Source organism: Siniperca chuatsi, linkage group LG18 (genome assembly GCF_020085105.1).
Source record: "Siniperca chuatsi isolate FFG_IHB_CAS linkage group LG18, ASM2008510v1, whole genome shotgun sequence".
NCBI lineage: Eukaryota > Metazoa > Chordata > Actinopteri > Centrarchiformes > Sinipercidae > Siniperca > Siniperca chuatsi.
Window position 1 is genome coordinate 8,572,099 of NC_058059.1, and position 27,124 is coordinate 8,599,222.

Here is a 27,124-nt window from a genome sequence, read left to right on the forward strand (position 1 = left end):
GTCGCTTGTAGTGATGAACCTACAGAGAATTATCACCTGAATCTGCAGCTCCCCTCGGCTTTACGGAGCTTTATAGCGAGTTCCATCTCATTGTTTTGATTGGTTCACTCTCACCGCTCTAATAGAGCCACAGCAGGCAGCTGTTTTCAGAAAAAAAGCTCTAAAAACCCACTGTACACTACCTCCTTGGCACCAAACTGCAATCAGTACATCAGAGAGTTAGGGACGAGCTGGTGAACAGTGTGGAGCATTTAGAAGCTATGATCTAGATATTTCCCTCAGGAGTTGTTGGAGGCCAAAAACAGAGCCAAAAGGAGAGTAAATATTGGACTTACATTCTTCAGGTGGCCACAAACACTACAAATGAATGCTAATCTGTTGGAAGTGTAAATACAACTTTTTGCTAACACTTAACACCTTTGCCATGACTTAAATGGTATTTACAGCTAAATGCTAAAGTACCAATACATTCATGAAAAAATACTATATTACAAGTAAAAGTCCTGCATTGAAAATACAGTACAGCACAGAAGTATAATCAGCAAAATGTACTTAAAGTATCAAAGTAAAATTACTCATTCTGCAGAAAAATGGCCCCCTGTGAGTGATATATAATCTTACACATCACATTATTAGACTGTTAGTACTGATGCATCAATGTGTAAGCAGCATTTTACTTTTGTAGCTGGTTGAGGGGGACTGGTTTTATATACTTTATATACAGTTAGGTATTTTTGTCCAGAGGTTCCCAACTTAGGGTTTGGTCCCCCTCCAAACGGTCACAAGATAAATCTGAGGGATCGTACATTTTTGGACTTTTCTCTAATATTTGCTTTTTTTTTTGGGTCAAATATTGGATAATTTTACCTCTTTGGGCCTTGAACAGTTATTTAAATGAAACCATCTGAGAAGTGTAGAAGGAATCCCTCATTGGTGAAACTGCTAACAACCACAACTCATAGACATCTGAAATGTGAGGCTCCAAGTAGAAATAGCTTTTCTGTAATGATTCATAAGTCAGAAAGGTTAATCTAGAATAATGCATTGTATTTTATAAGCTCATCATATGTTTTATATGTAGCATCTTAATATGAAAAGTAACTAGTAACTACAGCTGTCAGATAAGTGTAGTGGAATAAAAAGTACAATAATTCACTAGGAGGAGTATAAAGTAGCACTGCAAGTACTTCAAAATTGTATTCAACTACAATACTAGTAAATTAACTTTCATTTCCACCACTGGCTGTTATTATTAGCCATTTTATCAGTCACTTTTAGGACACAAAGATAGGTAAATGATTGTGGATCTCTAGTAAAACAGAAAACATGTTGTACATTTCTAAGATATCTTAAACAAATGCAAGGAGCGGACGCCTCTCCGTCCTCAGATGGCAGCTCAGGCAGCCCACTTTCCTGGACACTCCAGGGCAAGTCTCAGGAAATTAAGCCTCAGCTGTTTGATGGCTGAGAGAAGCCCCAAATATTACTACTTAGTAATTCATGACACACATAAGCTGCTTCTATGAGACTCTGAGGTGGTATGAGATCCTGGCCTATTTATTCCAAACTTTGGAAAGTGTTAGCTCTCAGTTTGTTTGCCTGCTTGTTTGGATTTGTACAACTACTGCCAGCTTCCACTTTGCCTCAAACAAAGCAGTTAGAAACAGACAGTTTTTGTTTTTGTTGGTAAGAGTTATTGGAGGGAATATGCATCCATGTCAGGCAGGAGTCCACAATCCCTTACTGTATATACTGGACCTGTAACTGGGCTCTCAAGTCATGAGTACACAAACATGCATATGTACACATGAGCATACGCACGCACACACACACACATACACATCAACCTAAGCTTGTTCTGCTGAGGCCCCATGTTCACGGACTATGTCCTGCAATGCTGCACTGAGGTGTAGAAGTTGAAAAGCTTTTGCTCCACGTACCACCGCTTCAAAATAAACAACACATTTACACACAAACCCTGTCAAACACACAATTGCACACACAGTCTCACAACCACACGATTCCACTTCACACACACACACACGCACACACAGCTAACATATTGTCCTCAGACCAACACAATGCATTATCTCCCCCGCAGTTGTTCCTCTCTCCCTCACTACCAGGCACACGCTTCCTCCTAGTAGCTCTGTGTGCACCGTGCAATGTTGAGAGGAGTGTAGAGATGTCAGTCATTAATCTGCTACAGCACAGCCTGTAATCCTGATGACAGAGCAGAGCGGGCTTACGGAGAGCAGAGAGGATCTGAGCCCAGCCTGGAGTGGGGAACAAAGGAGCCGGAGAAGACTGGCTTTGAATCCATAAAGAGAAAGGAAGTGTGTGTGTGCGTGTGTGTGTGTGTGTGTAGGGATTCTGGGGTGAGGTAGGTAACTATTTTGTCAGCAATGCTGCAGTGCTATTCAAGAATGCTGGCACACACAAAAGGGAGAAAAGCTTTACATGGAAAGCGACCCGGGTGTGTCACACTGACACATCAGGTAAATGGCCTCCAGTCCAGACTGGTCATTATGGAGCTCCGGCAAAAAAAACACAGAGGCCTGCAGAGAAAGAGAGAGAACAAGCCTATTTTTGAGGCCTCTTCAAAGAAACATCAAGGGTCAAAGTTGGCTCACGCAATTCAGTGCAACATCAGTCGAGGCTAGGCTGAAAAATGGAGGAGAAAAAAATAACCATGTCTCGAGGCATCAACAAGCATGCATAATGGGCATGTGAAAACAACTACAACTGCCTCTGCATGCTGAGAGGAAGCAGCAAAGCTAATACTGCATGAGTCATTGAGCTTAGGCTGCTATAGAGATATTATGTTTCACTTTACCACATTACAACTAAAGAGGTCATTTCACAGTCAATCAGACCGAGAAGTCAGAGGTGCTGGAGACATAACCTGTCCGCAAGTCCAGCAGCGAAATAATATTATTTGAAGGCTAATGCAATAAATGATGCAACATAAATGGTGTCTTTTCTCAATGACTTAATGATGATGCTGATAAACAAGCCCCAAAGTTGCAATGATACTTGAAAGAATTTTCTTGTCTTTGAACTGAGATAGGAGCCTCATTAGTGACCAAATAAAAGAAAAATATGGATTGAATGTGGACCAGGGGATCCAAATTAAAAATACATCCATACCCATGTACACACAAACACACACACAGACAGACACCTGCCTGAGCGCATCCTCTGGCTTGGATCTGTAGATTTCAGAGGAATCACACACACACACACAGTATCCCAGTTATATCTACATGTGTAGCACTGCAGCACTGTGCATGTGTGTCACTGGGACATGGTAAATGATGAATTAAAAAGTACCCATTTCCAGACGACCTGCCAAGTTTCTGAGTCAACTGCGATAGCTGCAGATTGGTTTAATAAAATATGAGCTAAATTCTCCCCTGCCACTGCTGTCACTGATGCAAAAATAGGCAATGAAATGTAAATACATCGTGGCTGGGCTGAGAAGGACACAGAAACACTGTAGACCTGCGACACCAAGGTTCTCCATACGAGGAAAAAGATACGATCAGATGTACATGGCACACACAAACAGTAACACTTCATTCTAGAGGAGTTCTCTGGCAGACTGGGAAGGAAAAACTTGTGTGCAGAATATGTCAGTAAACTTCATAAGTTTTGATTAGTTTTGGACATTTTGCCTTCGCAAAAAACTTCAAAGTAGACTCACACAGCAAAGATTTTAAGAAAGAGTGGGATGATATTCGACAAGGGCCCAGACTGAACCAGAGATGTTGGAGGAGGTTCAGAAGAACTTCCCAGATGTACATAGTTTGGGCTTCGGAGGAACATCAACATAGGAGCTGGGCTGTGAGCGAAGTTTTGTGTGCTCATTCTTTCACTTGTAATGATTTTTGTTATATGTCTTTGTTACGATATGTGAGCAGCATCACGGTGTGCACTGCCTCAAATGCACTCATACATTAATCTTAAGGCTGAAACATGCTTTTCCGATTCTCCGAACTGCATTTGGGGGAACGGAGGTCATTCGACATTCATGTGGTTGTTTCTTATATACATGTACATACTAATGTATGTGCTTTTGGCGTCTGGGAAGAATTTAAATTTATGTATCTGTTACTCAAACTGATCGTCCTGGGTCCTATTTCATCGTCTCAACAGTACCTTAAGCAACACACCCCTACCAACGCAGCCCCTTGTGTTGTCTTAATGCAGGGCTATTTTCGGTCTGAATGCCCACTTTTTTTGCTTCTGCAAATACACATGTAAGTGTCTCTCCGAACCTACGCAGCAAACTGTGTTATGGGTAACCAGAGGTCACAGAAGAGCCCTACACACCCCAAACCTCAACAATGATGCATTGTTGAGATTTGGACGGTGTGTGTGCGACCGACGTAACACCGTTCACTGTGCAGGGTCACAGAAATATTGACGTCTTCACAGAACTATAGTTTAGATAGATATAATATAGATTAACAACTAACAAGTAACACACGTCTTGGAGACTGGTTACAACACTTGGTGGTAAGACAGAGTTTTTTAAGTCAACATACCGTAGTTTCAGTTAATCACTTACCCCATACACAAGAAAAAGATCTGACAGTTAACAAGCTAAATAAATAAACTCAACAACTCTGTTAAATCCACACTATGGATGACAGTAGTTTTTTGAACTTCTTACCACAGCATGTCATGCAGCAAAACTCAAGACGCCGAACAATGAGAGTTTATAAAACAGTGAGAAGAAATTTTGAACAGAGAATAAACAAGAGTTCATGCCTATGCTGCCTGCAGGGCAGTCAATGTGCTCAGGAACACGTTTGACAATTATTTTCAGGGGAATGTGTCACTGTTTGAGAGGAGTTCTCTGAACATCAAAGTCAGTCTCTCTGAAGACATGTTAGATAACTTCAAAGTCCTGTGACTGCTTTGCCGAGAGGTGCTTTTCCTTTTTTTCAGCTAGTTTGTTTTCTACTCTATTGTGGAGTAGATGATAAAGTCTGTGCGTGCATATTACATCATGAACCTGTTCTTTGTAATTTACAATTCAAGGACACAGTGGACATTGAACATGATTTTAAACACCAAAATATTCTGACAGGTTGGCATCCAAGCAAGAAGCTTGGAGAGACCTTAGGCTCTTCATTTTCTGAATTTCTGATTGTTATTGGGGGTTTGCTGCTTGCATTTACCTGCAAGTCTTGTGTAACAAGTTAGCTCAGAGGGGATCATAGCAATCAACATACTGCTTTTACTAACATTACCTAAGTTCTCCAGAGTGTCCTTGTTGTGAACAAAGGTTGTATCTAAGTGATATTAAGTTATGTGTAAATCAATTAAAAAGCAGGGGAAACAGCTAGCCTGGCCAAAAGGTAACAAAATCTGTCAAACAGCACATCTAAAACTCACAAATTAATGTTATATAGAAATAGTCTGGCACACAACCCCCCAGTAAAATCACAACTTGTCATTTTTACACTTTTTGCACACAGGTTTTGTACAGATTAAACAAACGAGATATAACATGTTAATTAGTGAGTTTTAGATGTGCTGTTTGACAGATTTTGTTACCTTTGAACAGAATCATGCTAGCTGTTTCCCCTTGTTTCGGTTCCTTATGCTAAGCTAAGCTAACCAGCTGCTGGCTGTAACTTTATATTTACCGTACAAACATAAGAGTGGTATCGATCTTCTCATCTAACTCTCAGCAAAAAAGTGTATTTCCCAAAATGTTGCACTATTACTTTAATACATATGAATGGTTCATAGTTTTGAGCAATATTTACAGCAAGATCTGAGTTTTCAGGGGATAAATATGTGATATTAATACCCACCTGGATTTACATACATTACATTTTTCTTGAGTTTTTATTTATCAGATTAGACCAGCTGCTGCCCCATCAGAAACATTCAGCTGTTGTGCTGACTTTTATTTCCCACAGCATCAAATCAGCAACAAGAGGCTGATGCCTACAACTCCTCTTAATTAGTCGGGGATCCTCCAACAACATGCAATATACATCACATTATGAACCTCATCTATCTGCCACACACTAGGTCTCTAGTGACATAATTATATGACTAATGCTGTAGTATTAATTGGAATCACTGTCCCTGAAGGTCAGTGTCAGTGGATATTATAGAACTATCTCCTAGATGTTTAGGAATGGAGCCCATTCACGCAAGTAAAGTCACAGCATGTAATCTAAACTATGAACCAGATCAATGAAGAGGAAAGACAGCATTTATGAAATTGAAAAGAAGGATCTGTCCAGTCTGTCTATATCTGCCATGAAAATTAAGCATTGTCTGGAATTTACGCTGAGCATCTATATTTTGTTTCACTTTGTATCTCTGCAATTTCATCAGTAAAATAACAGTAATGTATACTGCTGACTTACATTTTGAAATTAAAATATAAAAATCTAAAAGAAAAAATTATCATGAAATGTTTAAATATGATATGTAAGTATACAGCAGAACTGTAGAATAAGTTACAATGCCAGTCATTTTCACCAGGCTGGGTCTGATGTAATGCAAAACAGGCAACATTTCATCTGAAATAACTCACAAATATTCAACAAAAATAACATACTGGGACATGTTGCATCACATATTCTGGTAATCCTCAAATTCCTATCAACTCCAGCCATTTACATTTCTCCATGTAATACAGCATTGTAGCGTATGTTACATGCAATCATAAGCTACTTTGGCACTAGATGTTTAGTTAAGACTAGCTTTCTCTGTAGAATATAACAAGATGAAATAGAGCTCTCCAGCTTTGTGGATCATACAGAGTATTTCATTTAGAGCTTCCCCTCTTCTAGCTTTTCTCACAACAGTTCTTCACTAGTAACTGTAAGCAAAACAAGTTGTTTTACCAATATGCACCCAACTAAATACAATACTACTACAAAAAATCTCCAAAAATAAAAAGACATGAGAACTGATCATCAATCAAAGCTAAAGCAGTAAAAGTCAGTGCTCTTTGTAGTAAATAAGGAAATACAAAGTTATTTATTGAGTTTTAAAAGTTAATTGCTGACATTGGAAATGGAAATTTTAATTTCGTCAAACATTTTTTATATAACATAACAATATCAAAAGAATCAGGTCTCAGGTGAAGCAACAGCCAGCAGCTGGTTAGCTTAGTTTAGCTAGCATGGCTCTGTCCAAAGGTAACAAAATTCACCTAACAAGACATCTATAGCTCACTTATATCACATTATATCTTGTTTGCTTAATCTATAGAAAAACCAAAGAACAAGTGACGTTTATGTGCCGGACTATTTCTTGGCTGAGACCAGTTGCCAGGCAACCCTGGTCTGTGTTAATTAATGAGCTTTCTTTTACCTTTGGACAGAGTCAAGCTAACTGTTTCCCCCTGGTTCCAGTTCTTGAGCTGAGCTAAGCTAACTGTCTGCTGGCTGTAGCTTAATATACAGAGAGAATGGTGAGAGTGGTATCAATCTTTTCAGCTAACTCTCCCACAGAAAGAGAATAAGTGTATTGGAACTATTCCTTTAAAATGCTGTATTGTTAACATTAGAAACATGTGCAGAAGTCAACAACTCACAGATCTGCATTTATGATCCAATACATATATGCAGTAGGTGATTTCTCAATTCACTCACTGCAATTTATCACCACTCAAGTTTCTAGTCTTTCCCATCTGTGTAGAACAGCAACATTAAAATTTAAGAATATCTTGATGGTCTTCTTATACACCATGAAGGATTTTTTTCTGATTGCTTCAGATTGACCCAGTTAAAGCAGTGAATTTTTAAATGCAGGGATATTACTTCACAATGCACAAACTGCTGTAGTGCCAAGGGGATAGGCATTTGGCCAAAAAAAGGAATTTAAAAAATCCATTGCCTCCAGGCAAATATTATTTCCCCCCAAAACGCTGGATTCAGGATAAGGCTTTTTACTGCAAACACACAGCCCATATATACGATGCTGTTTTTCTCTTCTTGCTGTTGTTCTGAATCAAAACGTTTGTCCAGGAGCAAGAAATAAGCATCACATGTTGATGAGGGAAAAAAACACGAATGTGCTGAAAAACCCCATTTTCTGTGTACAGATGTGTGCACTTCAATACTGAGTACACTGCGCTGTGAAACAGAGCAGAACCTACACATTGAGAAAAAAAGGATGATACAGAGATCATTAATATCAGTCCATTTATCCTTTTCATGCTAATGTGTTGTAATCAGTGGTGGAATAAATACTCAGATCATTTACTTAAGTAAAAGTACCAATACAACTGTCTAAAAATACTCAATTACAAGTAAAAGTCCTGCATTCAAAATCCTACTTCAGTCACTAAAATGTACTTAAAATATTACAGTAAAAGTACTCATTCTGTAGAAAAATGACCCTGTAACTGATATGTCACTATGTATTACAATATTAGATTGTTAATGCCAATGCATTAATATGTAAGCAGCACTTTACTGTTGTAGATGGTCGAGGTGGAGTTAGTTTTAACTATAAAAAGTTAGTTATTTTATGTAAAATCTTAATCTGAAAAGTAAATAGTAAATACAGCTGTTGTGGAGTGTAGTGGAGTAAACAATGTTTCCCTCCAAAATGTGTGGGAGTAGAAGTAGAAAGTGGCACTTCTTAACCATGTTGCATATTTACAGTGACTAGCAGAGCAATTAATGAGGACGGTCTATATAATTAAACTGTAACATACGGATGAAGCTGCACCATAAGGACTCTTTGGGCTGCAACCACAGGTCGGATCCTTATAAAAGGACACACTACAGTTGATCCCTGGCTCCCATATTGAAACAGTAATTTGATAGTTGATTGTTCACAGTGAAGGAGAGTCAAGTCTTGACAACTTCAGCAGGCAAAGATCCTTCCATTTCTGCAGAACATCTGATGAAACTTTTATAATTTGAGACAGTGGACTTAAATTTTCAACCAATGAGTAACGCTTTTCGCAGGAGAACAAGGTGCAGGGACAACGCATGAAACACCTTGACACAGTCTAATTACAGGAAGCCTCTTTACCTCTGCAGTGATGGTGCGTTTTTACACGCTGTGGATGGGAACTCTCCTCCAGTTTTGTCATGCAACGATTTACACCAATGACTGGGCGATAAGAATAAGAGCTGACCGTGAGTCTGTCAACAGGATAGCAGAGAAATATGGATTTACTAACATGGGTCAGGTAGGTGTGATCCAACATACTGTATATAAGAAGCAGACAAGGACATACTATACTGAGCGTTTGCAGTCTTGATCTCAATTGTGGTAAAACATTTAAATTTTTCAGTCTGTCACTGTTTATGTGTTTATTCAGGCCTATAGGGAAGCTCAGAGTGTATGGGCCCTTAAGTCAACAGGCCACGTCCCATTCAAAGATGCTGAACTACAAAAAAAGAACAAAAACACAAAAAGAAATCTAGAGACAGTATACAGTATGAAGATTGTTGCAAAATATTGTCTTTTTAAAAAATCTAACTCACCACTGTAATTGATAGATTTATTCATATAAATCAATAAGCTAATAGTGTCCCATTTACCAGACTGCCACACCTGGAAATTATATTATAAGTGAAATAAATATTAGAGTTTGCAATTCACTGTCCATCTGCCTGCTAGAAACTAGAGGAATCTTCATTTCTTTTCAAGCCTTAAGGAAACCTTGATCATATTTGACAGTAAAAAATTGTTGTTGTAGCTTCAGAAGATGAATGTCTCAAAATGGTAAAAAGGTAATAAATCTAACTGATAGAGGTAATATTAAACTGCCACTAAGCTACTGCAAAATGAAGTTAAAATATTACCGTAATCATTTAGACTGAACATTTTTACTTTTGTGGAGTCCTGGAGAACAAGCCTGTTGGGAAGTTCGTGGGTGTGAGAAGGATAACAAGCTGCCAAAAAAAAAAACAAAAAAAAAAACACATTTTGTTCTCTCACCTTCATTTTGTTATTCTAACCCTGCCCATATAATATTGATTATCCAAACAGTTAAACCTTGAGGATTCCGGCACTTTACTGCCATTTTAATTAAGGTCGCAACGAATGTCACTACTCATGTACACGAAATAAAAACAGAAATCAGTCAGACCCGACATGTCAATACACCCACAGAATGACCAAATAAAAACAAAATGAATAAATAATAAAGCCAATAAATAAAAGAGTGAGTTATAGAGGCTAGGACCATAAAATCAACACATGTACTCCCTGGGGATAGGTGCTGTAATGAAAGTTGCAGGTCTTGGGTCCATGTTTCACTATGGGTGATATGAACCAGAAAGACACCTTGAAACTGAAAAGATACTTTGCTTTATATTGCTGAGGTCAGAAGTCAAAAGCAAATTTCAACAGAGCCAACGGGGAATAAATTAGGACCATCAATTATTCTTGTCAGTCACAGAAAATGGCCAACCTAAGACACTTTTTTTTATTAAACATAAATTACCCAGAGCTCCCTTTTCTTATATATTAAAAAAAAAAAAAAAAAAACAAACAAAAAAAAAAAACTGTACGTCATGGCATTATGGACACAAACACACGAGCAGCAGCAGTGTGGCTGGAGTCTTGTGGCTCAGGTTGCCATTGCCTGAAAAACTATCACAGGTGTAAGGTAGCCGCCTTAATAAAAGACACCAAAGGCAGTTTCATAATTTAACAGCTGTTTAGTACAGTGACACAGCGGGATGAGCCACACACATCACCTGAAAACAAATTCATTTAGAGGATTTGATGTCTGTTTCACCAGATTGGAGACCTGAAGAGTTATTACAGTTTTCGACACCACGAGACAGCAAAGCGGTCCACTGTGTCCAACAAAGAGGTGACTGGTGGCATTGCCAAGGAGACCAAGGTATAGTAACGGGATATGAGGAGAACTGAAAGACTCTGCTGGATTATTAATCAGCAGCATGTCCCCACCCTACTTCCAGATACTAACACATAAGCACACCCACACACTCATCTCGTTACATACATCATGCTTTTAGTATGATATCATGTAGCCACCAATGGCATATTTAAGATCCCTTTTAAGTTTCTTGTTTTAAAAACGAGTCAGATGGAAACATTAAAAAGTCAGTGAGACTGCGTTTTCAACCCACACACTTAACGTTAGCATAATTATCTAGCTAGCTACTGCCGATAACATCTGCCAGCAACAGTTGCCATTTCAACCCCCAAAATTTGACAGACTGGCTATAGTCTGGCAGCTTGTGTTTGAAATCAAGAACACATAGTTTTAAAAATTACTAAGACTTTCAATGGTAAATCTGCCACCCTTATAAATGTAAACTGTATGTGTACTGTGTGAGAATGTAAAGTTTGACAGACTATGCAACACTAACTCAAGGGGCAGGGCTTAGCAAATGGTCAATTAGGGATTATTACCAGCATTTTGGGTGCTCACACTTTGGGTTTTACCTCCAAATAAAGTGATTTAGATAATCGGGCTAAAATGTTTACTTGTTTACAACCTGTGACTGACTGCTTCTTGCCCTATCGGACTTTGTTCGAATAACCGTTACTGAGTACAGTTTTATTAAAACCTATTAGACATGACAGCCTATAAAAATATGATGCACAGACACACAAGTTGTTATAAACCAGAATGATCTCGTCGCAGACAAGACTAACAGTCTACAGCCCTGCTAGCAGCTCTATGGGAATATTGGTAATTGTGCAGGCATTTGGTCATAAACGAACATATTGGACAAATAAAAAATTTGACCTGATGATTGTGCAAAATAAAACGTTAAGGATTCACCAAAGTTACAATCATCCTGAGGGAGTGTACCACATTTTTAAGGTGATCAGTCCAGCCGTTGTTGACATTTAATTAAAAACCATAAATTTGACCTGGTAGCGTTAGAGCAAAAGTCAGGGGATCACCAAAGTTCTTAGGATTCATCTGTGGATCATGAATATCTGTACAAAATGTCATGGCAATCCATCCAATAGTTACTGAGCTATTTCAGTCTAGACCAAAGTGGTGTCATCCCTAAAACCATGCCACTAGCATGGCTAAAAATACTTTATACTATGTCTACATCTGTAAAAGTACCCTGTGTGTTCTTTTTCAGGTGGAATGGCTCCAACAGCAGGTGGTCCAGAGAAGAGCAAAGAGGAACTCCAGAGCCAGTCACATCTACTCCATTGACACGAAGACCAAACACCTTCCCACTGCTCATCCTCAGTCCAGCAGCACCTGGACACTGCACTGTAATGACTCAATGTGGAACAGCCTGTGGTACATTGTGAGTCAGATTTTTTTTCCCTTTACTAAGCTCAAGTCTGAAACACAGACACATAAACCCAGACAGACAGAGCCTAAAATAGACCCTGATTTATTCTTTACTCCCAAGGGCTAAATTGGATGTCCCACTATTTGCTCCACAGCACAGCAGCGATGAGTCCAAAGACTGCCAGTCTCGTATGAAAATTGCTGGGGCCTGGAGGAGAGGGTATACTGGGAAGGGTGTGGTGGTGTCTGTCCTAGATGATGGCATTGAGAGAGAGCATCCGGATCTGAAGCCAAATTATGTAAGTGCCCTGGGATGGGACGCATTCTCGGGAAGAGGACATTAATCATAAGCAATTTGGCAGAGCTCTTAGTGTAAGAGCGCAGAGCTGAGACAGATATTGCAGGCGGAGCTTTTGGGCCAAAGGTTTGAAAAGGCTGGCCAAGAGTATTGGAATGGACATTAAACGTCTGATCCACTTAACTGTCAAGTGGACGGGTGAAGAATGCCCTTTGTGATTTGTCTGATGAAACAGAGACAGATAGCCACTGGCATCTTATTACGTGCTGCTACTTACTATGAATCTGATGCAGGATCCACTCGCCAGTTATGATGTGAACGGACAAGACCAAGATCCGTCTCCGAGTTATTCCAACAATGCCTCCAACTAGTGAGTACTTATTTCTCGATTTCTCTTCGCACCTGTTTTACAGTTTCCTTTCCCCATCATAATTCTAACTTTAATTAATGCATGCTTTTCTTTCCATTTTTCAGTAATTACATGCATATATGGATATGCAATTTCCCCAGTCTGAATTCTGTCTTCTCACTGGTTTGATGTAACAGAAATAGCCTGTCTTCTCCTCATGCATATGCATCTAACCTCATGTTCTGATGTTCTCCTCCTTTCTCTGAAGCCATGGGACTCAATGTGCAGGGATGGTTGCTGCGGCTGCAAATAACTCTCAGTGCACAGTTGGAGTCTCTTTCCACGCACGGATAGGCGGTGAGTACATGTGACGGCATGAAACTAGAATGCCGAAGCACTCCTGGAGGTCAAACGTTTGTATATAATGGATTCAAAACATCATCATTACTCTTCCCCCCCTTTACCTGTAGGCATCCGTATGCTGGATGGAGATGTGACAGACATTGTGGAGGCCCAATCACTGAGCTTCAGACCACAGTATATTGATGTCTACTCAGCTAGCTGGGGGCCAGAAGATGACGGGGCCACTTTGGAGGGACCTGGGCCTCTGACTCGTCTTGCTTTACAGAATGGCATCAAAACAGTGAGAGAGAGAGAGAGAGAGAGAGAGAGAGAGAGAGAGAGAGAGAGAGAGAGAGAGAGAGAGAGAGAGAGAGAGAGAGAGAGAGAGAGAGAGAGAGAGAGAGGCTTGTTGTTTGTGTGTGTTTGTTTATATCTGTGTCCTACCTGCGGCTGTATATTTACTTCAAGGGCTTATCTTTTTCTCCTTATCAATGTGTAAATATCATTAATAAATGAATCACCTCTGTCTGCTCCCCCAATTAATCTCAGGGCCGGCATGGGAGGGGCTCTGTTTTTGTCTGGGCAGCAGGGAACGGAGGGCGAAGAGGTGACCACTGTTCCTGTGACGGCTACGGCAACAGTATCTACACTATCTCCATCAGCAGCAGCACTCAGAGTGGAAGCCAGCCAGATTATCTGGAGCAGTGCTCCTCCACACTTGCAACAGCTTACACTGGTGGGGAGACAGAGGAAATGGTGAGTGGAGGCTGCGGGTAACATAACATCTTCAATATGACTGTTAAGTACCAAAAGATATACATAGGCCGTCATGAGTTTTATGTTGTGGTATTCACTGAGAACTTCATCTAAATGAAGGTGTGTATGATCCAATGACACACTTCTCAATCACCAGCTACAATCACACTCAGAAGCACATTGCTTCTTTACTGTAATCAATACACTGAGGCTTTAATTCAAGAGCTTAAAAAAACAACAACAAAAAACTTCTCACTTCAGGCCATCACCCCAAATTCAAAATTATCTACATAACTAGAGGTAAATCTTTTTTTTTTTTTTTTTAATGGGTTTTTGTCTGTTAGTTTATTTTACAGGTCCATCATTTCTGAATCATTTCTTAAATTTTCAAGACATTTCCTGGAAAGAACTATGTAATTTAGTACTAATTATAAGGAAAATAGACAGTGTTCAACTGCTGTGGGTCAGGTCTGTCCATCCAAGAACAGCTAGAGCTATTAGTAAAACTCCCTTTGCTTGTCCTGCAGAGCTAAACAGAGATTATGGAATAACTGAGTTATGTGTTGTGTTTTTAAATTTATTTTGTCGCCTTCATATCAGGCAATCTCCCAGAGGCTTGGAGGCTGGAGGAGCATTTCTTTACATCTCTTATTTACAAAGATGTTTATTCTCTTTTGATAATAAAATTATATTAACAAATCACTTTTACATCATTTTTGATGATGCCATTTGTAACTTTTGGTTGAACTTTAAGGGATGTCTGTAGTTGGATTTAACAATCACCGCCATCTTGCCAACTGCTTAAAGCCAGAAAATACACATTTGGGAAATGAGGTGGAGGCAGCGTTGGGGGCGAGCAAGCAACAACTTTTGCAGTTGAGTTTGATATTCTGAGACACCTGTCAATCAAGCAAATACGCCCCAGACATACTCCCTATGAACTTTCTTCCTGGTAAAACAACTTTTTAAATCCACAAGAATTTAACTAGTTAGATCCTATATTATAGGCTTATAGGGCCTATAGCCTCATGTGGAATTTCCCCCCCAATTCACTTCAACAGGCACAGAGTATTTTTGGAGCCTACAGTTCATTTACACTAAAACCCATTAGAGGAGCTGTGTTGTAAGGCAACAGTTGCAGCTTGTACAATTATACAGTATAAACCTTTGTAAACATCCTGAAAGCCAAAGACTCAGGAGGCTTACAGTAGCATGTTGTTACAATATGCCAAGCAGGAGAAATACGGGGAGAACCCAAAATGCAGAAAGTGAAGTGGAGCAGGTGCAATTCAGTGAGTTTTAATGAAAAAAAAAAGACAAAACTTACATAGGATAAGCAGGCACAGAATAAAAGTCATCCATGAGTGGCAGACAAATCCAAAGGAGAAAGCAAAACAACTAAGGACAGCTGAGGAATCCAGGTAACAGTCAACCAAGAATTCATTCCCAAACAAAGAATAATCCAAAATACTCCAGGGAGCAGGGTAACACAGGGAGAGAAACTGGAAACCAAGCAGGACTGGGGAACAGACACAGGGCACATGGTGGAACAACAACCTGACACAAAACAAAGGAAGACACAGACTTAAATACACAGAGGTAGGGGAGACAACGAGACACAGGTGAAAACAATCAATCAAAGACAGGAAGCAAAACTAAAAGACACATGAGGGAAGGAGATATTTCAAAATAAAACAGGAAATGACTGAACAAAAACCCTAAACCATGACATATGCCAACACAGATAGTATGGCCAAATGACAAGCTTCTTAAAGCTGGAAGAGATATCCCACTTTTTTTGCCTGATTGATTGGCAATAATTTCTGTTTTGCATGGCAGCCCACCTGGGAAGAAAGGCTGTAATTTTACAGTATGTATGTGTATTGTAGGTGCATGGCTTTTGCAAAAAAACAGCATCAATGAAAAAGCTGCACATTGACTACACATATTTAATTAAGTAGGCAATGTTTTGAGCTAAATTGCATCTTGATCAGGTAAAAAATTTAAATGTTTAAATACATTTGTGGTACTGGGTCAGAGGGCAGAGGATGACAGATACTTTTCTCACGTCATCTAATTTGCAGGGGTCATGGGTGAACAGAGTTGGGCGGTTCATTAGAATAAATTGGATGAACATTGAGAGCTGCTCCTCTGGCCTTGGGCTTACTGAGGGGTTTTCCACTTGTGTTTTCTTTCCTCAGAATCTCTTTGTTTGCACACCTGACAACATACCAACAACACAGTCATGTATACATGGCAATACTCCACTATCTCGTACAGTACTTCCAAAACCCATTAGCTTGATTTATGTTTTGACAATTAGTTTAATAAACCATTTGGTTTTGTCTCTATGAGTGATCTCACATGTACCTGACTTAAACCAGCTGTAACAAGTCAAGTGTCAATTTAATTTGGGCTTTTTGAAACCATTCAGATGTGTGCAGTCTCCTAGTTTACCAGGACCATAGTGTGTAATATAATAATAAAAATATCATAAAAAAGGAAGGCTAATGGTATTCTGCCAGATGGTGTGCTAATGTCCAGCTGGTTTGCTGTATACTAAGTAGGAGAGGGTGATATGGATCATGATATATCTAATTTTATTTCTATGTGATATCAATATGTGATTTTTTAAATTTTCTGGAAAATTGGTTTAGAAACTGTTTATGGACAGGAATGTTAATACCTGACAAATCACATTGATGCAAAAATCTTGTACATTCAGTATTGCAATTGATTTGCCACAATGATCTAACATATATAAATACGGTATCGCAAAATCTTTGATGGTAGACAAATGTATATTGTCTAACGGTATATATCATATCGCTCAACCCACATATAAGTCTTGTGTGGCCTACTCCATTAAGGCCACCAGACAAAGAAGAAAAGCACAGTTCTGTGTAACAGCAGGTGAATACTATTAGATATTGAAAAGCTAAAACGTTCTGGTGTCCTTGACAGGTAACGCTGGGTCCACAGCAGAGTTGTAGCCATGCTAAATCAGAAACCTCCCTCTCCTCCTCCATGGCTGCAGGTGTCATTGCTCTCACTTTGGACGCCAAGTAAGCAGCTCTTCCACACACAGAATCCATACATGCAGGCATCAGGTGGCGAGAGCATGATGTTTTCTCTGTTTCACCTTTTCTCAGCCCCTTGCTAACCTGGAGGGATGTGCAGCACATTATTGTCCGAACATCAAAAGCTCATCATCTTACTGCTGCTGACTGGCACGTTAATGGAGCCGGATTCAAAGGTATTCCCATTGGATTTTCTAAATTTCTAATTCCAAACAGTTTTTTATTTCAGTATTTTTGCCAGTAGTTTGGAGAAAATGAATAATTACATGGTATCTTTTGAATGCAATGCTCCCAAAACTTATGATAAAAAAGATGAGCAAAGATAAGTTAAGCTTTATAAGCATATTTTGGTAAATGTTCTCTCAGCTCTTTTTAGGGAAACTATCAAACAGCGAGCATACAAACTAATGAGATACTGTGAGCAGAACAGTAATAAACGCCTACAAAGTCCCAGGAGTGTGTGATGTCTTTTATAAGCTACAGGGCCTTTTGTGCCCCTGCTAATGTGGTGTGTGTGTGTGTGTGTGTGTGTGTGTGTGTCAGTGAGCCACCTGTATGGCTTTGGCCTGCTGGATGCTGAGAGCATGGTGAAGGAGGCTGAGCGTTGGAAACAAGTTCCCTCACAGCATGAGTGTGTGGAGGAGGCTCCCATCCAGCTGAGCAGGTATCACACCAGCCGCACTGCAAGAGATCTCCGCTTTGAGTCAGGGCTTCCCTTGATTCCGCCCCTCTTTTATCACACTTTATCTATTTCTGTCTCAGTTCTCATGCATGGATTTCTCTCACACTGATTCTCACACACTTTAATGGGTGTCATTTTCTTTAGTGCTCCTTTCCTTGTAACTCTCTCTTGTGCTTCTTGTTTTCTGCCTCCTCTCTCATCTCTGCAGCTCACTGTGTCTCTTTATTCTTTCCCTCTCTCCGTCTCATGACAGAACTATTCATCCAGGCTCGGTGCTGACGTCTGTGTATGAGAGCGCGGGCTGCTCTAGCAAGCCCCTGCAGCACGTTGTTTATGTGGAGCATGTCGTTGTCCGTGTTACCATCGCTCACAGTCGTCGCGGCGACCTTTCCATTACGCTCACATCACCTTCAGGCACCGTGTCGCAGCTGCTAGCCAACAGGTAACTAAGAGCAATGCTCAATCACGGACAGAATGTGTAGAAACTGAAATATTACCACACTCTTCCCCCGTGGCTTCACCACATGATTTCTACTTACAGTAATCTATTAGCAACATTTTTCTTTAGAGCACAGCATATTACTCCACAGTGATAAATTCTTCAGTTTGGCACCTTGTCCCATCAGGGGGGAAACGTGGATTTTGGCAAACACTACTGGAAAATCGCAGGGGATCAGGGAACTGGTATCTGGGCACGTTTCTGGCAAAATTAATTTCTAGCAATTTACTGAAACATGCAGCGTCTTTCTTTCGGCAAACTCTGCAATGTCAAAACATACACCACAAATTAGCAACAAGAGAGACTCAAAGTGTTGGAAACTCTGTGATATAAAACATATAGGTGGAAAAGTACATTTGCTCAACTACTCAACTTAAAGCTGCTCTAATCAATATTTTTATGTTAACGCTGCGGTTCCCCTTTTAGCGTCTTTCCGCTCATTGTTTTGGTTTTAGGGCACGCAACTGTTTTGGTTCACTCTTATAGCATAATTTACTGGATTTTTTTGTTTCATACTTAATATTTTTCAGAGGGAACTAATATTTTTTACTCCACTACATTCACTCAAACGAGATATAGTCACTAATTACTTTGCAGATTAAGAATTGGCATACAAAAAAATGCTGCTTATTGCAACAGTAAAAATGATTGGATAATATAAATATATATAAAGATAAAACACTGACAAGGGCCATTTTGGGTAATAAATACTTTTGCTATTGATACTGAAGTACATTTTACTGATAATTGTGCTCTACTTTTACATTTTACCTTACTTTTTACTTAAGTAAAGGATATGAATACTTCTTCCACCACTGATTAAGCATAATATACACCGTTTGACTGTTTATACTATTAGTAGTAGTGGTGGTAGCAACAGTAGTAGTAGTAGTATTAATAGTAGTAGTAGTGGTAGTAGTAGTATTACTGGTAGTATTATCATGATTATGTAATGTTTTGGTTTAGGCCTCTTGACGACTCCACTGAGGGATTTCAGAACTGGGAATTCATGACAACTCACTGCTGGGGGGAGCAGGCAGCAGGGGAATGGACTTTGAAAATCCAGGATACTCTCTCTCAGAAGAGAGACAACACTGAACTAGGTCTGCTCTTCCTTTTTGTAAGATCTCAGTATTATGAAACATACATTGAAGTTCAACTAGAACAGCAGCTAAAATACAGTGCAGGTCTCCCGGGACAGGCCCCTTATCTTGCTTTTTTTCCGTTTCTCTGTTGTTTCATAGGGACACTAAAGGAGTGGTCTCTAGTGATTTATGGCACCACAGAGCAGCTGTATCCCATGCATCATGCGCGAGCCCGATCGGCTGAGATACCAATGGATAGTGACCTCACTGAAGAATATAGTGGTGAGTCATGTACTCAGCGGGTATTAAGCTGCCCCTTCTTCTAGCTCAGACCACTCACACAGTAGCTAAATGCACTCTAATACAGATTTACAGTGGATGTCAGTTCAGGTTGTTTTTTATGCAAACATGGAACTATACCAGCAATCTGAATAATTTCTCTGTTGTTGCCATGATGGTGCAGTGACATTGCGAGTATTTGCCCTTTCAGGACCCTGCGACCCAGAATGCAGTGACGATGGCTGTGAGGGGCCCAGCCCGCAGCAGTGCGTCACGTGTTTACACTTTTTTCTCAAGTTCAAGAACAACACAAGGTTAGCATGATTACACAGCATAAAGTACAGTTAGGAGATCCAGAATGCAGTGTACAGTATGTGTTGATACTGTTGCTGCAAAGCAAATGGCTTACTGCAAATGAAAATAATCAGCTGTTATTTAGCTGTTTATATATTGTGCCAACTACTTAATGCTTTCATGTAAGAAGACAAAGAGTGTACATGACCATGATTTCACATTGTGGTGGAGAAAACGGACCCAGAATGTAATTTCCTCCCACTCATTTAGAGTCACACTTCTTGTCCTCTATGTGCTTTGGTCCGTGTCTGTCCAATAGGATGTGCGTATCAGAGTGTCCCAGGGGATTCTGGGGCGACCGCTGGCGTTGTAAGAGGTGCTACTCCTCCTGTGAGAGCTGCACTGGGAGTCGCAGTGACCAGTGCACTTCCTGTCAACCTGGTCATCACCTGACTGAGGGGACCAATATCTGCACAGCCATCTGTGGGGATAACTACTACCTCGACCATGGTTGGATTTCTGGCCTCAAAACTGCCTTTATGAATTTCAGAGTACTTTGTCATATGTTTTTGTTATATTAAACTTAACAAGACAGAAGGACTATTCTCGAGTGAACCTTTAAAGATCCATGGCTTACAGAAGAGCTGTTTGGAAACAGCTGCATATGTGCCTGCTAATGAATAGTCCGTTGATGTAACCGCAGTTGAGGGGTGTGTGAGTAAGATTGATTAATCGCTCGGATGTGTATTCCATGTGTATTGTTTGATTTCCCCACAGATGCAAATATGTGCAGAAAGTGCAGTGAAAACTGCTTGAAGTGCACCTCCTACAGCATCTGCACAGAATGCAAACCAGACACAAGGTGAAACAAATTCTCTGATGATGCTTGAATTAACTGCTCGGTAAACACTGCTCCTTCTCTTCCAGGCGCTGAGAATACTGATTCTCCCTGTGCACACACCCTCTGCAGCAACATAACAATTAGAAAAAGCTACATTATATTTAATTCTGTATTCAAAAGAATGTGTTATCCTTCCCTTTGCACACACAGAAAAGAAAAAATGTATCTTCATTTCCATTTTGCAATATCATCACAGGAAAGGATAAAACATCTCTGTCAAATTCACCATATTGTTGATTTAGAAGTTTCCGTAATACTGTGTTCACTGACTCATTTCACCAAGTACTTGTGGTGGTGTGCTGTGGGCTGGGAAACTGAGCCTGCAGTCTAAAGGCAATGAGTCATCTTTACGGTGTCACATGATTGGCTGTGTGTGTCACGGTGCCACATGCTCTCTCCGCCCTCTCCAGTCTGCAGGGGAATCGGTGCCAGCAAAGCTGCGCAGTGGGTTTCTACCATGACAAGCAGGAAGGCACATGCAAGCCCTGTCATAAGGCCTGCGCTACCTGTGCAGGTGAGAACACAGGTTGAGGGTCGTGAACTGTATGAAAACTTTAACTTTAAATGTCATTACATGACATGGTATAAACATTGTTGTCTGCAGCACTCCTTTGTGTTCTTTGTTTAAAAACACGTTTGCCTCATGCGGCATCAGGTGCAGGTGTTGAGGCATGCAACCGTTGTGCAGAAAGCTACTTGATGGAGGAGTGGAAATGTGTGTCCTCCTGCAGTGCTGGCTTTTACGCCACAGAGCCAAGCCCAGAGATAGCTGATGGGCACAGGATATGTAGGAGGTGAGCTCACTGGTGTGTGTTCAGGTGTGGGTGGTTTGTTTATCTGCTGATGGCAGGCCTTATTCTGGTGGTTGGCTTCTGTGTGTGTTTGTGCTGGTTTCCACGCTTGTGTTTGTAGTTGTGTGCCCGTATGGGTGCAGTTTTTTCTCTTGTGTGCGTGTTTTTTGTGGTCAGTATGTGTGTTTGTGTGCACATGTGTTCAGTCTCTGTGCTCTCCTCCTCAGGTGTGACGCCAGCTGTCTCACCTGTGTGGGGCCGAGCCAGGGGAACTGCAGCAGCTGTTCCAGCGGTCACAGCCTGCAGGAGGGAGTGTGTGTTGTTAACACTGAGTGCACAGACGGTCAGTCAACCATCTTCTTCCTCTATTATATGTTGGCTCACTGCTGCTAGATAAATACAATGGAACCATAACACATTTAGTTCTTACTTCTCTTACTTCTTAAACTTCACAAATACAATTATTTCCTTTAACTGAATTAATATCATATATAAAAAACAGCTACTAAAGTTTTATAGACATTTTATATATATATTTATATATATATAAGATGCTATATAAATAAAGTTATTATTATTATGTAATCTGAGTCAACCATAAGTCAGTCGTGTTTATTTGTAATAAATAAATATTTGGCGTATATGTGGCTTCCATTCTTTGACATCTGACATTAAGCCCACCTCTACTGTACGCCTCAGATGGTCATTCATTGCTCAGTCAGCGTCATTCTCTTGCTATGTGTCTATCAGGAGAGTACCAGGACAGTAACGGAAGGTGCCACGCGTGTGATGCAACGTGCCTGAAGTGCACAGGGCCGCAAAGAGAAGACTGCATCAGCTGTGTTTCTTCACGGTGAGTTGGTTTCGACTTTTTCGATTCAGGGTCAGAGGGGAAATAATTACATCCCACTGTTTCTCTGAGTAAAAAAATGGTGTTTCACCATGGTGTGTACAGTAACAAATGATAATGTTTCACAGATGTGTTGGTATTTTTTACAATCAAAGCCAGTAAAAAGCTGATCAATTCGATATAAATGAAAATGAATTGTGTATGTTATTACAGCCAGAGTCTCTAATTTTAAACTAAATGTCTTAGAAAATGATGTAGAGCTGAAACGATCAGTCACTTAATTGATGAGTTGATTGAAAGAAAAATTATTGGCAACTATTTAGATGAATTGTTTCAGTAATCTTTCAAGCAAAAATTATAAAAAAGAAAAAAAAGGAAAGCCAAACAATCTCTGTTTCCAGCTTCTCGGGATGATATTTGCTGCTTTTCTTTGTCAAATATAACTGTAAACTGAGTCTCTTTAGGTTTTGGACTTTTGGTCGAACAAAACAAGACATTTGAAGATGCACTCTTGGGCTCTGGGAAATTGCGATGAGCATTTTTTCACTGTTATTTGACATTTCATAGATTAAGCCATTAAGCGATTAATTGAAGAAAAAAAATATTTGTTGCTTTCTACATAATTTGTCAGAAGAAAATTGCACCAATGAACAATGTATGACAAACGACAGTAATTAACTGTATACCGTGTTAGGGATAGGTTAGTATATACTGTATGTATACAGTATATATATATATATATATATATATATATATATATATATATATATATATATATATATATATATATATATATAGTATATACAGTAAATACTGTATCAGCAGATTGATTGGTTAATTGGAAATTAGAATTTTAAAATAATCAGCATCAGTAGCTCAAAATCCCACATTGCCTCTCAGCTTAACCAACCATCCCACTCCTCCCTCTCTTCTCCCTGTGTCAACACACTCAGCTTCATCTGTGTAACTCAGCCATATGTTACACGCTGGGATGTAAATGAGTTCAGCTCATTTGCATAGACATAATTCATATCTGTTGATATTTGTGGTGTTGCAGCTGAAAAAGTGTTTTTGACGTTGTTGTCGGCTGCAGGGCTCTGGATGAGGGTTGCTGTGTGGTGGAATGTGCTAAGGGCAAGTACCAGTCAGGTGGCCAGTGTCACCTGTGTGACCACACCTGTGCCACCTGTGTGGATGCAGGGCCTGCCAACTGTACCAGCTGTGACACTGGTGAGAACTGAACAAGTAAATCACACTGTGTGTTAGCATGTATATAAACTGTGTGTGTAAGACAGAGTGAAGAGATAAATGATTCTTTAGACTTAGACAAATCTAGGTATTTTACCAACTTCACACCAAAATCTAATCGGCTACCGAAAACCAATACGAAAAACATAGAAAAACCAGGATGTTGTACAAGCTAGGGTTTAGCCAAAGTTCAACATCACACTTCTTCACACACATGATTTGCTGTTTGTCCTCCAGATAAGTTTGAAATGGAGCGTTACCTTTATAAAGGCCAGTGTCTGGACGCCTGTCCTGAGGCCTTCTACCACACCAAGGAGAGGAGCTGTGAGCCCTGCTCGGACAGCTGCCAGCTCTGCACAAGCCCCACCCACTGCCTCAAGTGTAACTCCTCCTACTACGTCTCTGATGGAGTGTGTGCAAAGCTGGAGTGTGGAGAAGGTAAACAAGGTCACAGCGTTATTTATGAGCTAGTTTTCTTATATCTGTTGTTTTACACAGTGACACAGTGTCAAAGATGACCTTGAAAAGCATCGTCTCACACCTGTCCACCATTTGCTCTCTCACCCTCTTTATGATTGTTTCTCTCACTGTATCTTTCTTTCACGCCCTCTTTTCCTTTTCTCTCAGGGGAGGTGGAGGATCCAGATTACGACGACTGCATGGCCTGTGAGGAGGGCTGCAAGAAGTGCGTCTTGTGTAAGTCACGGCTCAGTAGCCAAAATGAACGCTGCCTAGGCCGAGCTCTCCTCCCAGTGTGTTGCCGACCATGTTAAAGAGTGTTTCCTAGTAGTTCCTGTTTAAAAGGAGAGCTGAGTTTTTTTGTCTGCTCTCAACAGATAACCCCAGGCATTGCCTGTCCTGCACTGAGGGCTTTTACAAGTAAGGCTGTGTGCCTCACTGTCACCATGTGTGATCTCACCTCTCTGCACTCGCTCTGTCTTTCAGTTCACTGCTATGCTAGAATGAAAAGGACCCTTTTTGCTGTGAGAGTACAGTGGATTTGTGTGTGTGTGTGTGTGTGTGTGTATGTGTGTGTGTGTGAGGGAAAACCGCAGGTATAGACTGCTGCTTTTGTTATCAGTTTTCAGGATGGCTGCTACAAAAACTGCCCGGCTAAGACATACAGTGTGGAGGAGGAGATGACCTGCGTTCCATGTGATGACAACTGTGTGAGCTGTGATGAACATGAGTGCTACTGGTGTGAGACCGACCTCTTCTTATCAGGTAAAACTGACCCACTTGGTGAAGACATGAAGGCATGAAGCATAATTTACACTGGTGGAAGAAGTATTAAGATCCTTTACTGAAGTAAAAGTATCAATACTGCAATATAAAAATACATATGTCACTTAAGGAAAAGTTATAAAAGTATTATCAGGGAAATGTACTAAAGGAATTAAAAGTAAAAGTACTCATAATGCAGAAAAATGGCCCCTGTGAGTGTATACTATATTTTTGATTACTATTACTGATGCATTAATATGTATGTAGCATTTTACTGTTGTAGTTGGTTAAGGTAGAGCTAATTTTAATTGTATTATTGTAACTGTATATACTGTTGGGTAGTTTAATCTAAAAAAAAGGCTTTATATTTAATAAAATAATCACGTTTTGTGTGTTAAATCTTAATCTGTAAAGTAACTATAACTGTCAGATAAATGTAGTGCAGTAAAAAAGTACCATATTTCCCTCTGAAAAGTAGTGTTGTAAGTATATAAAGTAGCAGAAAATGGAAATACTCAAGTAAAGTACAAGCACCTCGAATTGGCATGTAAATATAGTAAGTAAATTAAGTAAGTAATTAAGTAAATTTACTTTGTTACATTCCACCACTGAGAAGTCCTGCAGTCAAAATTTTACTCAAAGTTAAAATACAGAGGTATTATCAGTTATCAAAAGTGATCAGTATGCACAAAGGCCCCTTACATGCTGTTATATTATTATGTTTACTATATTATTGCTTTATTAGAACTGATGTTTTAAGCAGCATTGAAATGTTACAGCAGGTCGAGCTAAATTTAACTACTATACAACACAATGTATAGGAAGCAGCATGTGTACAGATGCTCCATTGCCAATAAAAGCTCAGACTGAGCAATAGTAACGTATTTTCCAAACTGCTCAGTACATATCACCTGTAACCACACACACACTGATATAACTAGAGGGGGAGTTACCTGTGTGCATGCGGAACCTGCTGTTCTGATTTCATCCTGCAACTTTAGGAAGAAACCAATACCATAGGGAAAACCTGGTTCCTGAATTACCCACAATGCAACTCGACTGCACACAGTCAGAGATTCAGGTGTGTTATGCTAGTAGCGGCTAATGTAGCCTCAGGCCGCTACCCTCAACAGACATGAGGAGCGGGCTACAGAGGTCTGGTAAGCACACTTCTCTCTTGATATCTAAAATTAGTGGAGTTTCCCTTTAAGTAAAGTACCAGTACTTAAAATTGTGAACTTGCCCAGCTAAGTGGGTTACTACAATATTGATCTCAGAAAACAGAGAAACTTCTCATATTTCTCCCAGAGGGGAGTTGTGTTTCAGTGTGTCCTGATGGTTTCTATGGCGACGAAGACACCAATGACTGTGAGGAGTGTCACTCAGACTGTGTGACATGTAGCGGCCCGGAGGACGATGACTGTCTGTCGTGTGAGATGGGGAAGATGCTAGAAAACGAAGAGTGTGTGTCTGACCATGAGGTCTGTCCCATTAAGACCTTTCGCAGCGGTGAGACAAATACTTATGTATTCCACTAATCCAACTGTCTGCCCATAATGAATTAGGGATTTAGGCACTTTCACAGGGGCAGAAAGAAATCTTGGAGGGTAATTGGTTTGTGTGCCACCGTCCCAGAACCCTGTACCAACTTAAGTACTCCAAACAGGCAGAACTACTGAACTCCGGCCAGATACGACTTTGAAATAATTGATTGTATATGGTGAACATTGAGTTCCCCCCAAGAATTAGTTGGACAGACCTTAAAACAACATATGGTAATTAGTGCGATGCAAGACATCTTAATTATAGGAACTAAAATAACTCTGAGAAAAGTACATAGGTTAATACAAAGGTTGAAAATGAACACACAGAAGTAAAGTTATTCTTAAACTTTGAATCTCAGCAACTACAAAACCTTAGATTAAAGCCTCAAACCTTCACACAAAATTGGGCTTTTGTGTAATTGCCAGTAGAGTAGGGTTGCGTACTATTTTTAGTTGTTTTTTTCTAAATGCTGTTTTTGGAAGAAATTTTGGGAAACACACTTTCTTGCCAAGAGTTAGATGAGAGGATTGATATCACTCATATCTGTACCTTAAATATGAAGCTAAAGCAAGCAGGCAATTAGCTTAGCTTAGCACAAAGTCTGGAAACAGGGGGAAACAGTTAGCCTTGCTGTGTTCAAAGTAGCCTACCAACCTC

The 27,124-nt window shown here is 40.0% G+C and overlaps 1 protein-coding gene and 1 long non-coding RNA gene across 2 annotated transcripts in view; one reads left to right on the plus strand and one right to left on the minus strand.

The window, feature by feature from the left end:
* The first annotated feature begins 8,372 nt into the window (after positions 1-8,372).
* pcsk5a (proprotein convertase subtilisin/kexin type 5a) overlaps positions 8,373-27,124 on the plus strand; it is a 28,278-nt gene continuing 9,526 nt past the window's right edge. The window contains exons 1-27 of the mRNA XM_044175133.1: positions 8,373-9,187; positions 10,751-10,855; positions 12,084-12,257; positions 12,400-12,543; positions 12,836-12,912; positions 13,160-13,248; positions 13,362-13,534; positions 13,783-13,989; positions 16,954-17,054; positions 17,142-17,245; positions 17,613-17,733; positions 18,005-18,193; positions 19,217-19,353; positions 19,495-19,617; positions 19,826-19,928; positions 20,228-20,418; positions 20,686-20,770; positions 21,220-21,323; positions 21,465-21,603; positions 21,828-21,943; positions 22,351-22,453; positions 23,544-23,680; positions 23,936-24,136; positions 24,326-24,394; positions 24,535-24,577; positions 24,780-24,922; positions 26,231-26,431. Of these exons, the coding sequence (XP_044031068.1) occupies positions 9,038-9,187; positions 10,751-10,855; positions 12,084-12,257; positions 12,400-12,543; positions 12,836-12,912; positions 13,160-13,248; positions 13,362-13,534; positions 13,783-13,989; positions 16,954-17,054; positions 17,142-17,245; positions 17,613-17,733; positions 18,005-18,193; positions 19,217-19,353; positions 19,495-19,617; positions 19,826-19,928; positions 20,228-20,418; positions 20,686-20,770; positions 21,220-21,323; positions 21,465-21,603; positions 21,828-21,943; positions 22,351-22,453; positions 23,544-23,680; positions 23,936-24,136; positions 24,326-24,394; positions 24,535-24,577; positions 24,780-24,922; positions 26,231-26,431 (3,529 nt within the window). The 5' untranslated portion in view covers positions 8,373-9,037. The remainder of the gene's footprint in view (positions 9,188-10,750; positions 10,856-12,083; positions 12,258-12,399; positions 12,544-12,835; positions 12,913-13,159; positions 13,249-13,361; positions 13,535-13,782; positions 13,990-16,953; positions 17,055-17,141; positions 17,246-17,612; positions 17,734-18,004; positions 18,194-19,216; positions 19,354-19,494; positions 19,618-19,825; positions 19,929-20,227; positions 20,419-20,685; positions 20,771-21,219; positions 21,324-21,464; positions 21,604-21,827; positions 21,944-22,350; positions 22,454-23,543; positions 23,681-23,935; positions 24,137-24,325; positions 24,395-24,534; positions 24,578-24,779; positions 24,923-26,230; positions 26,432-27,124) is intronic.
* Positions 13,370-16,370, minus strand: LOC122866026. The gene is made up of 3 exons (XR_006375596.1): positions 15,317-16,370; positions 13,755-13,966; positions 13,370-13,511 (listed from the first exon to the last, which is right to left on the minus strand). It is a non-coding gene; the product is annotated as an uncharacterized LOC122866026 (long non-coding RNA).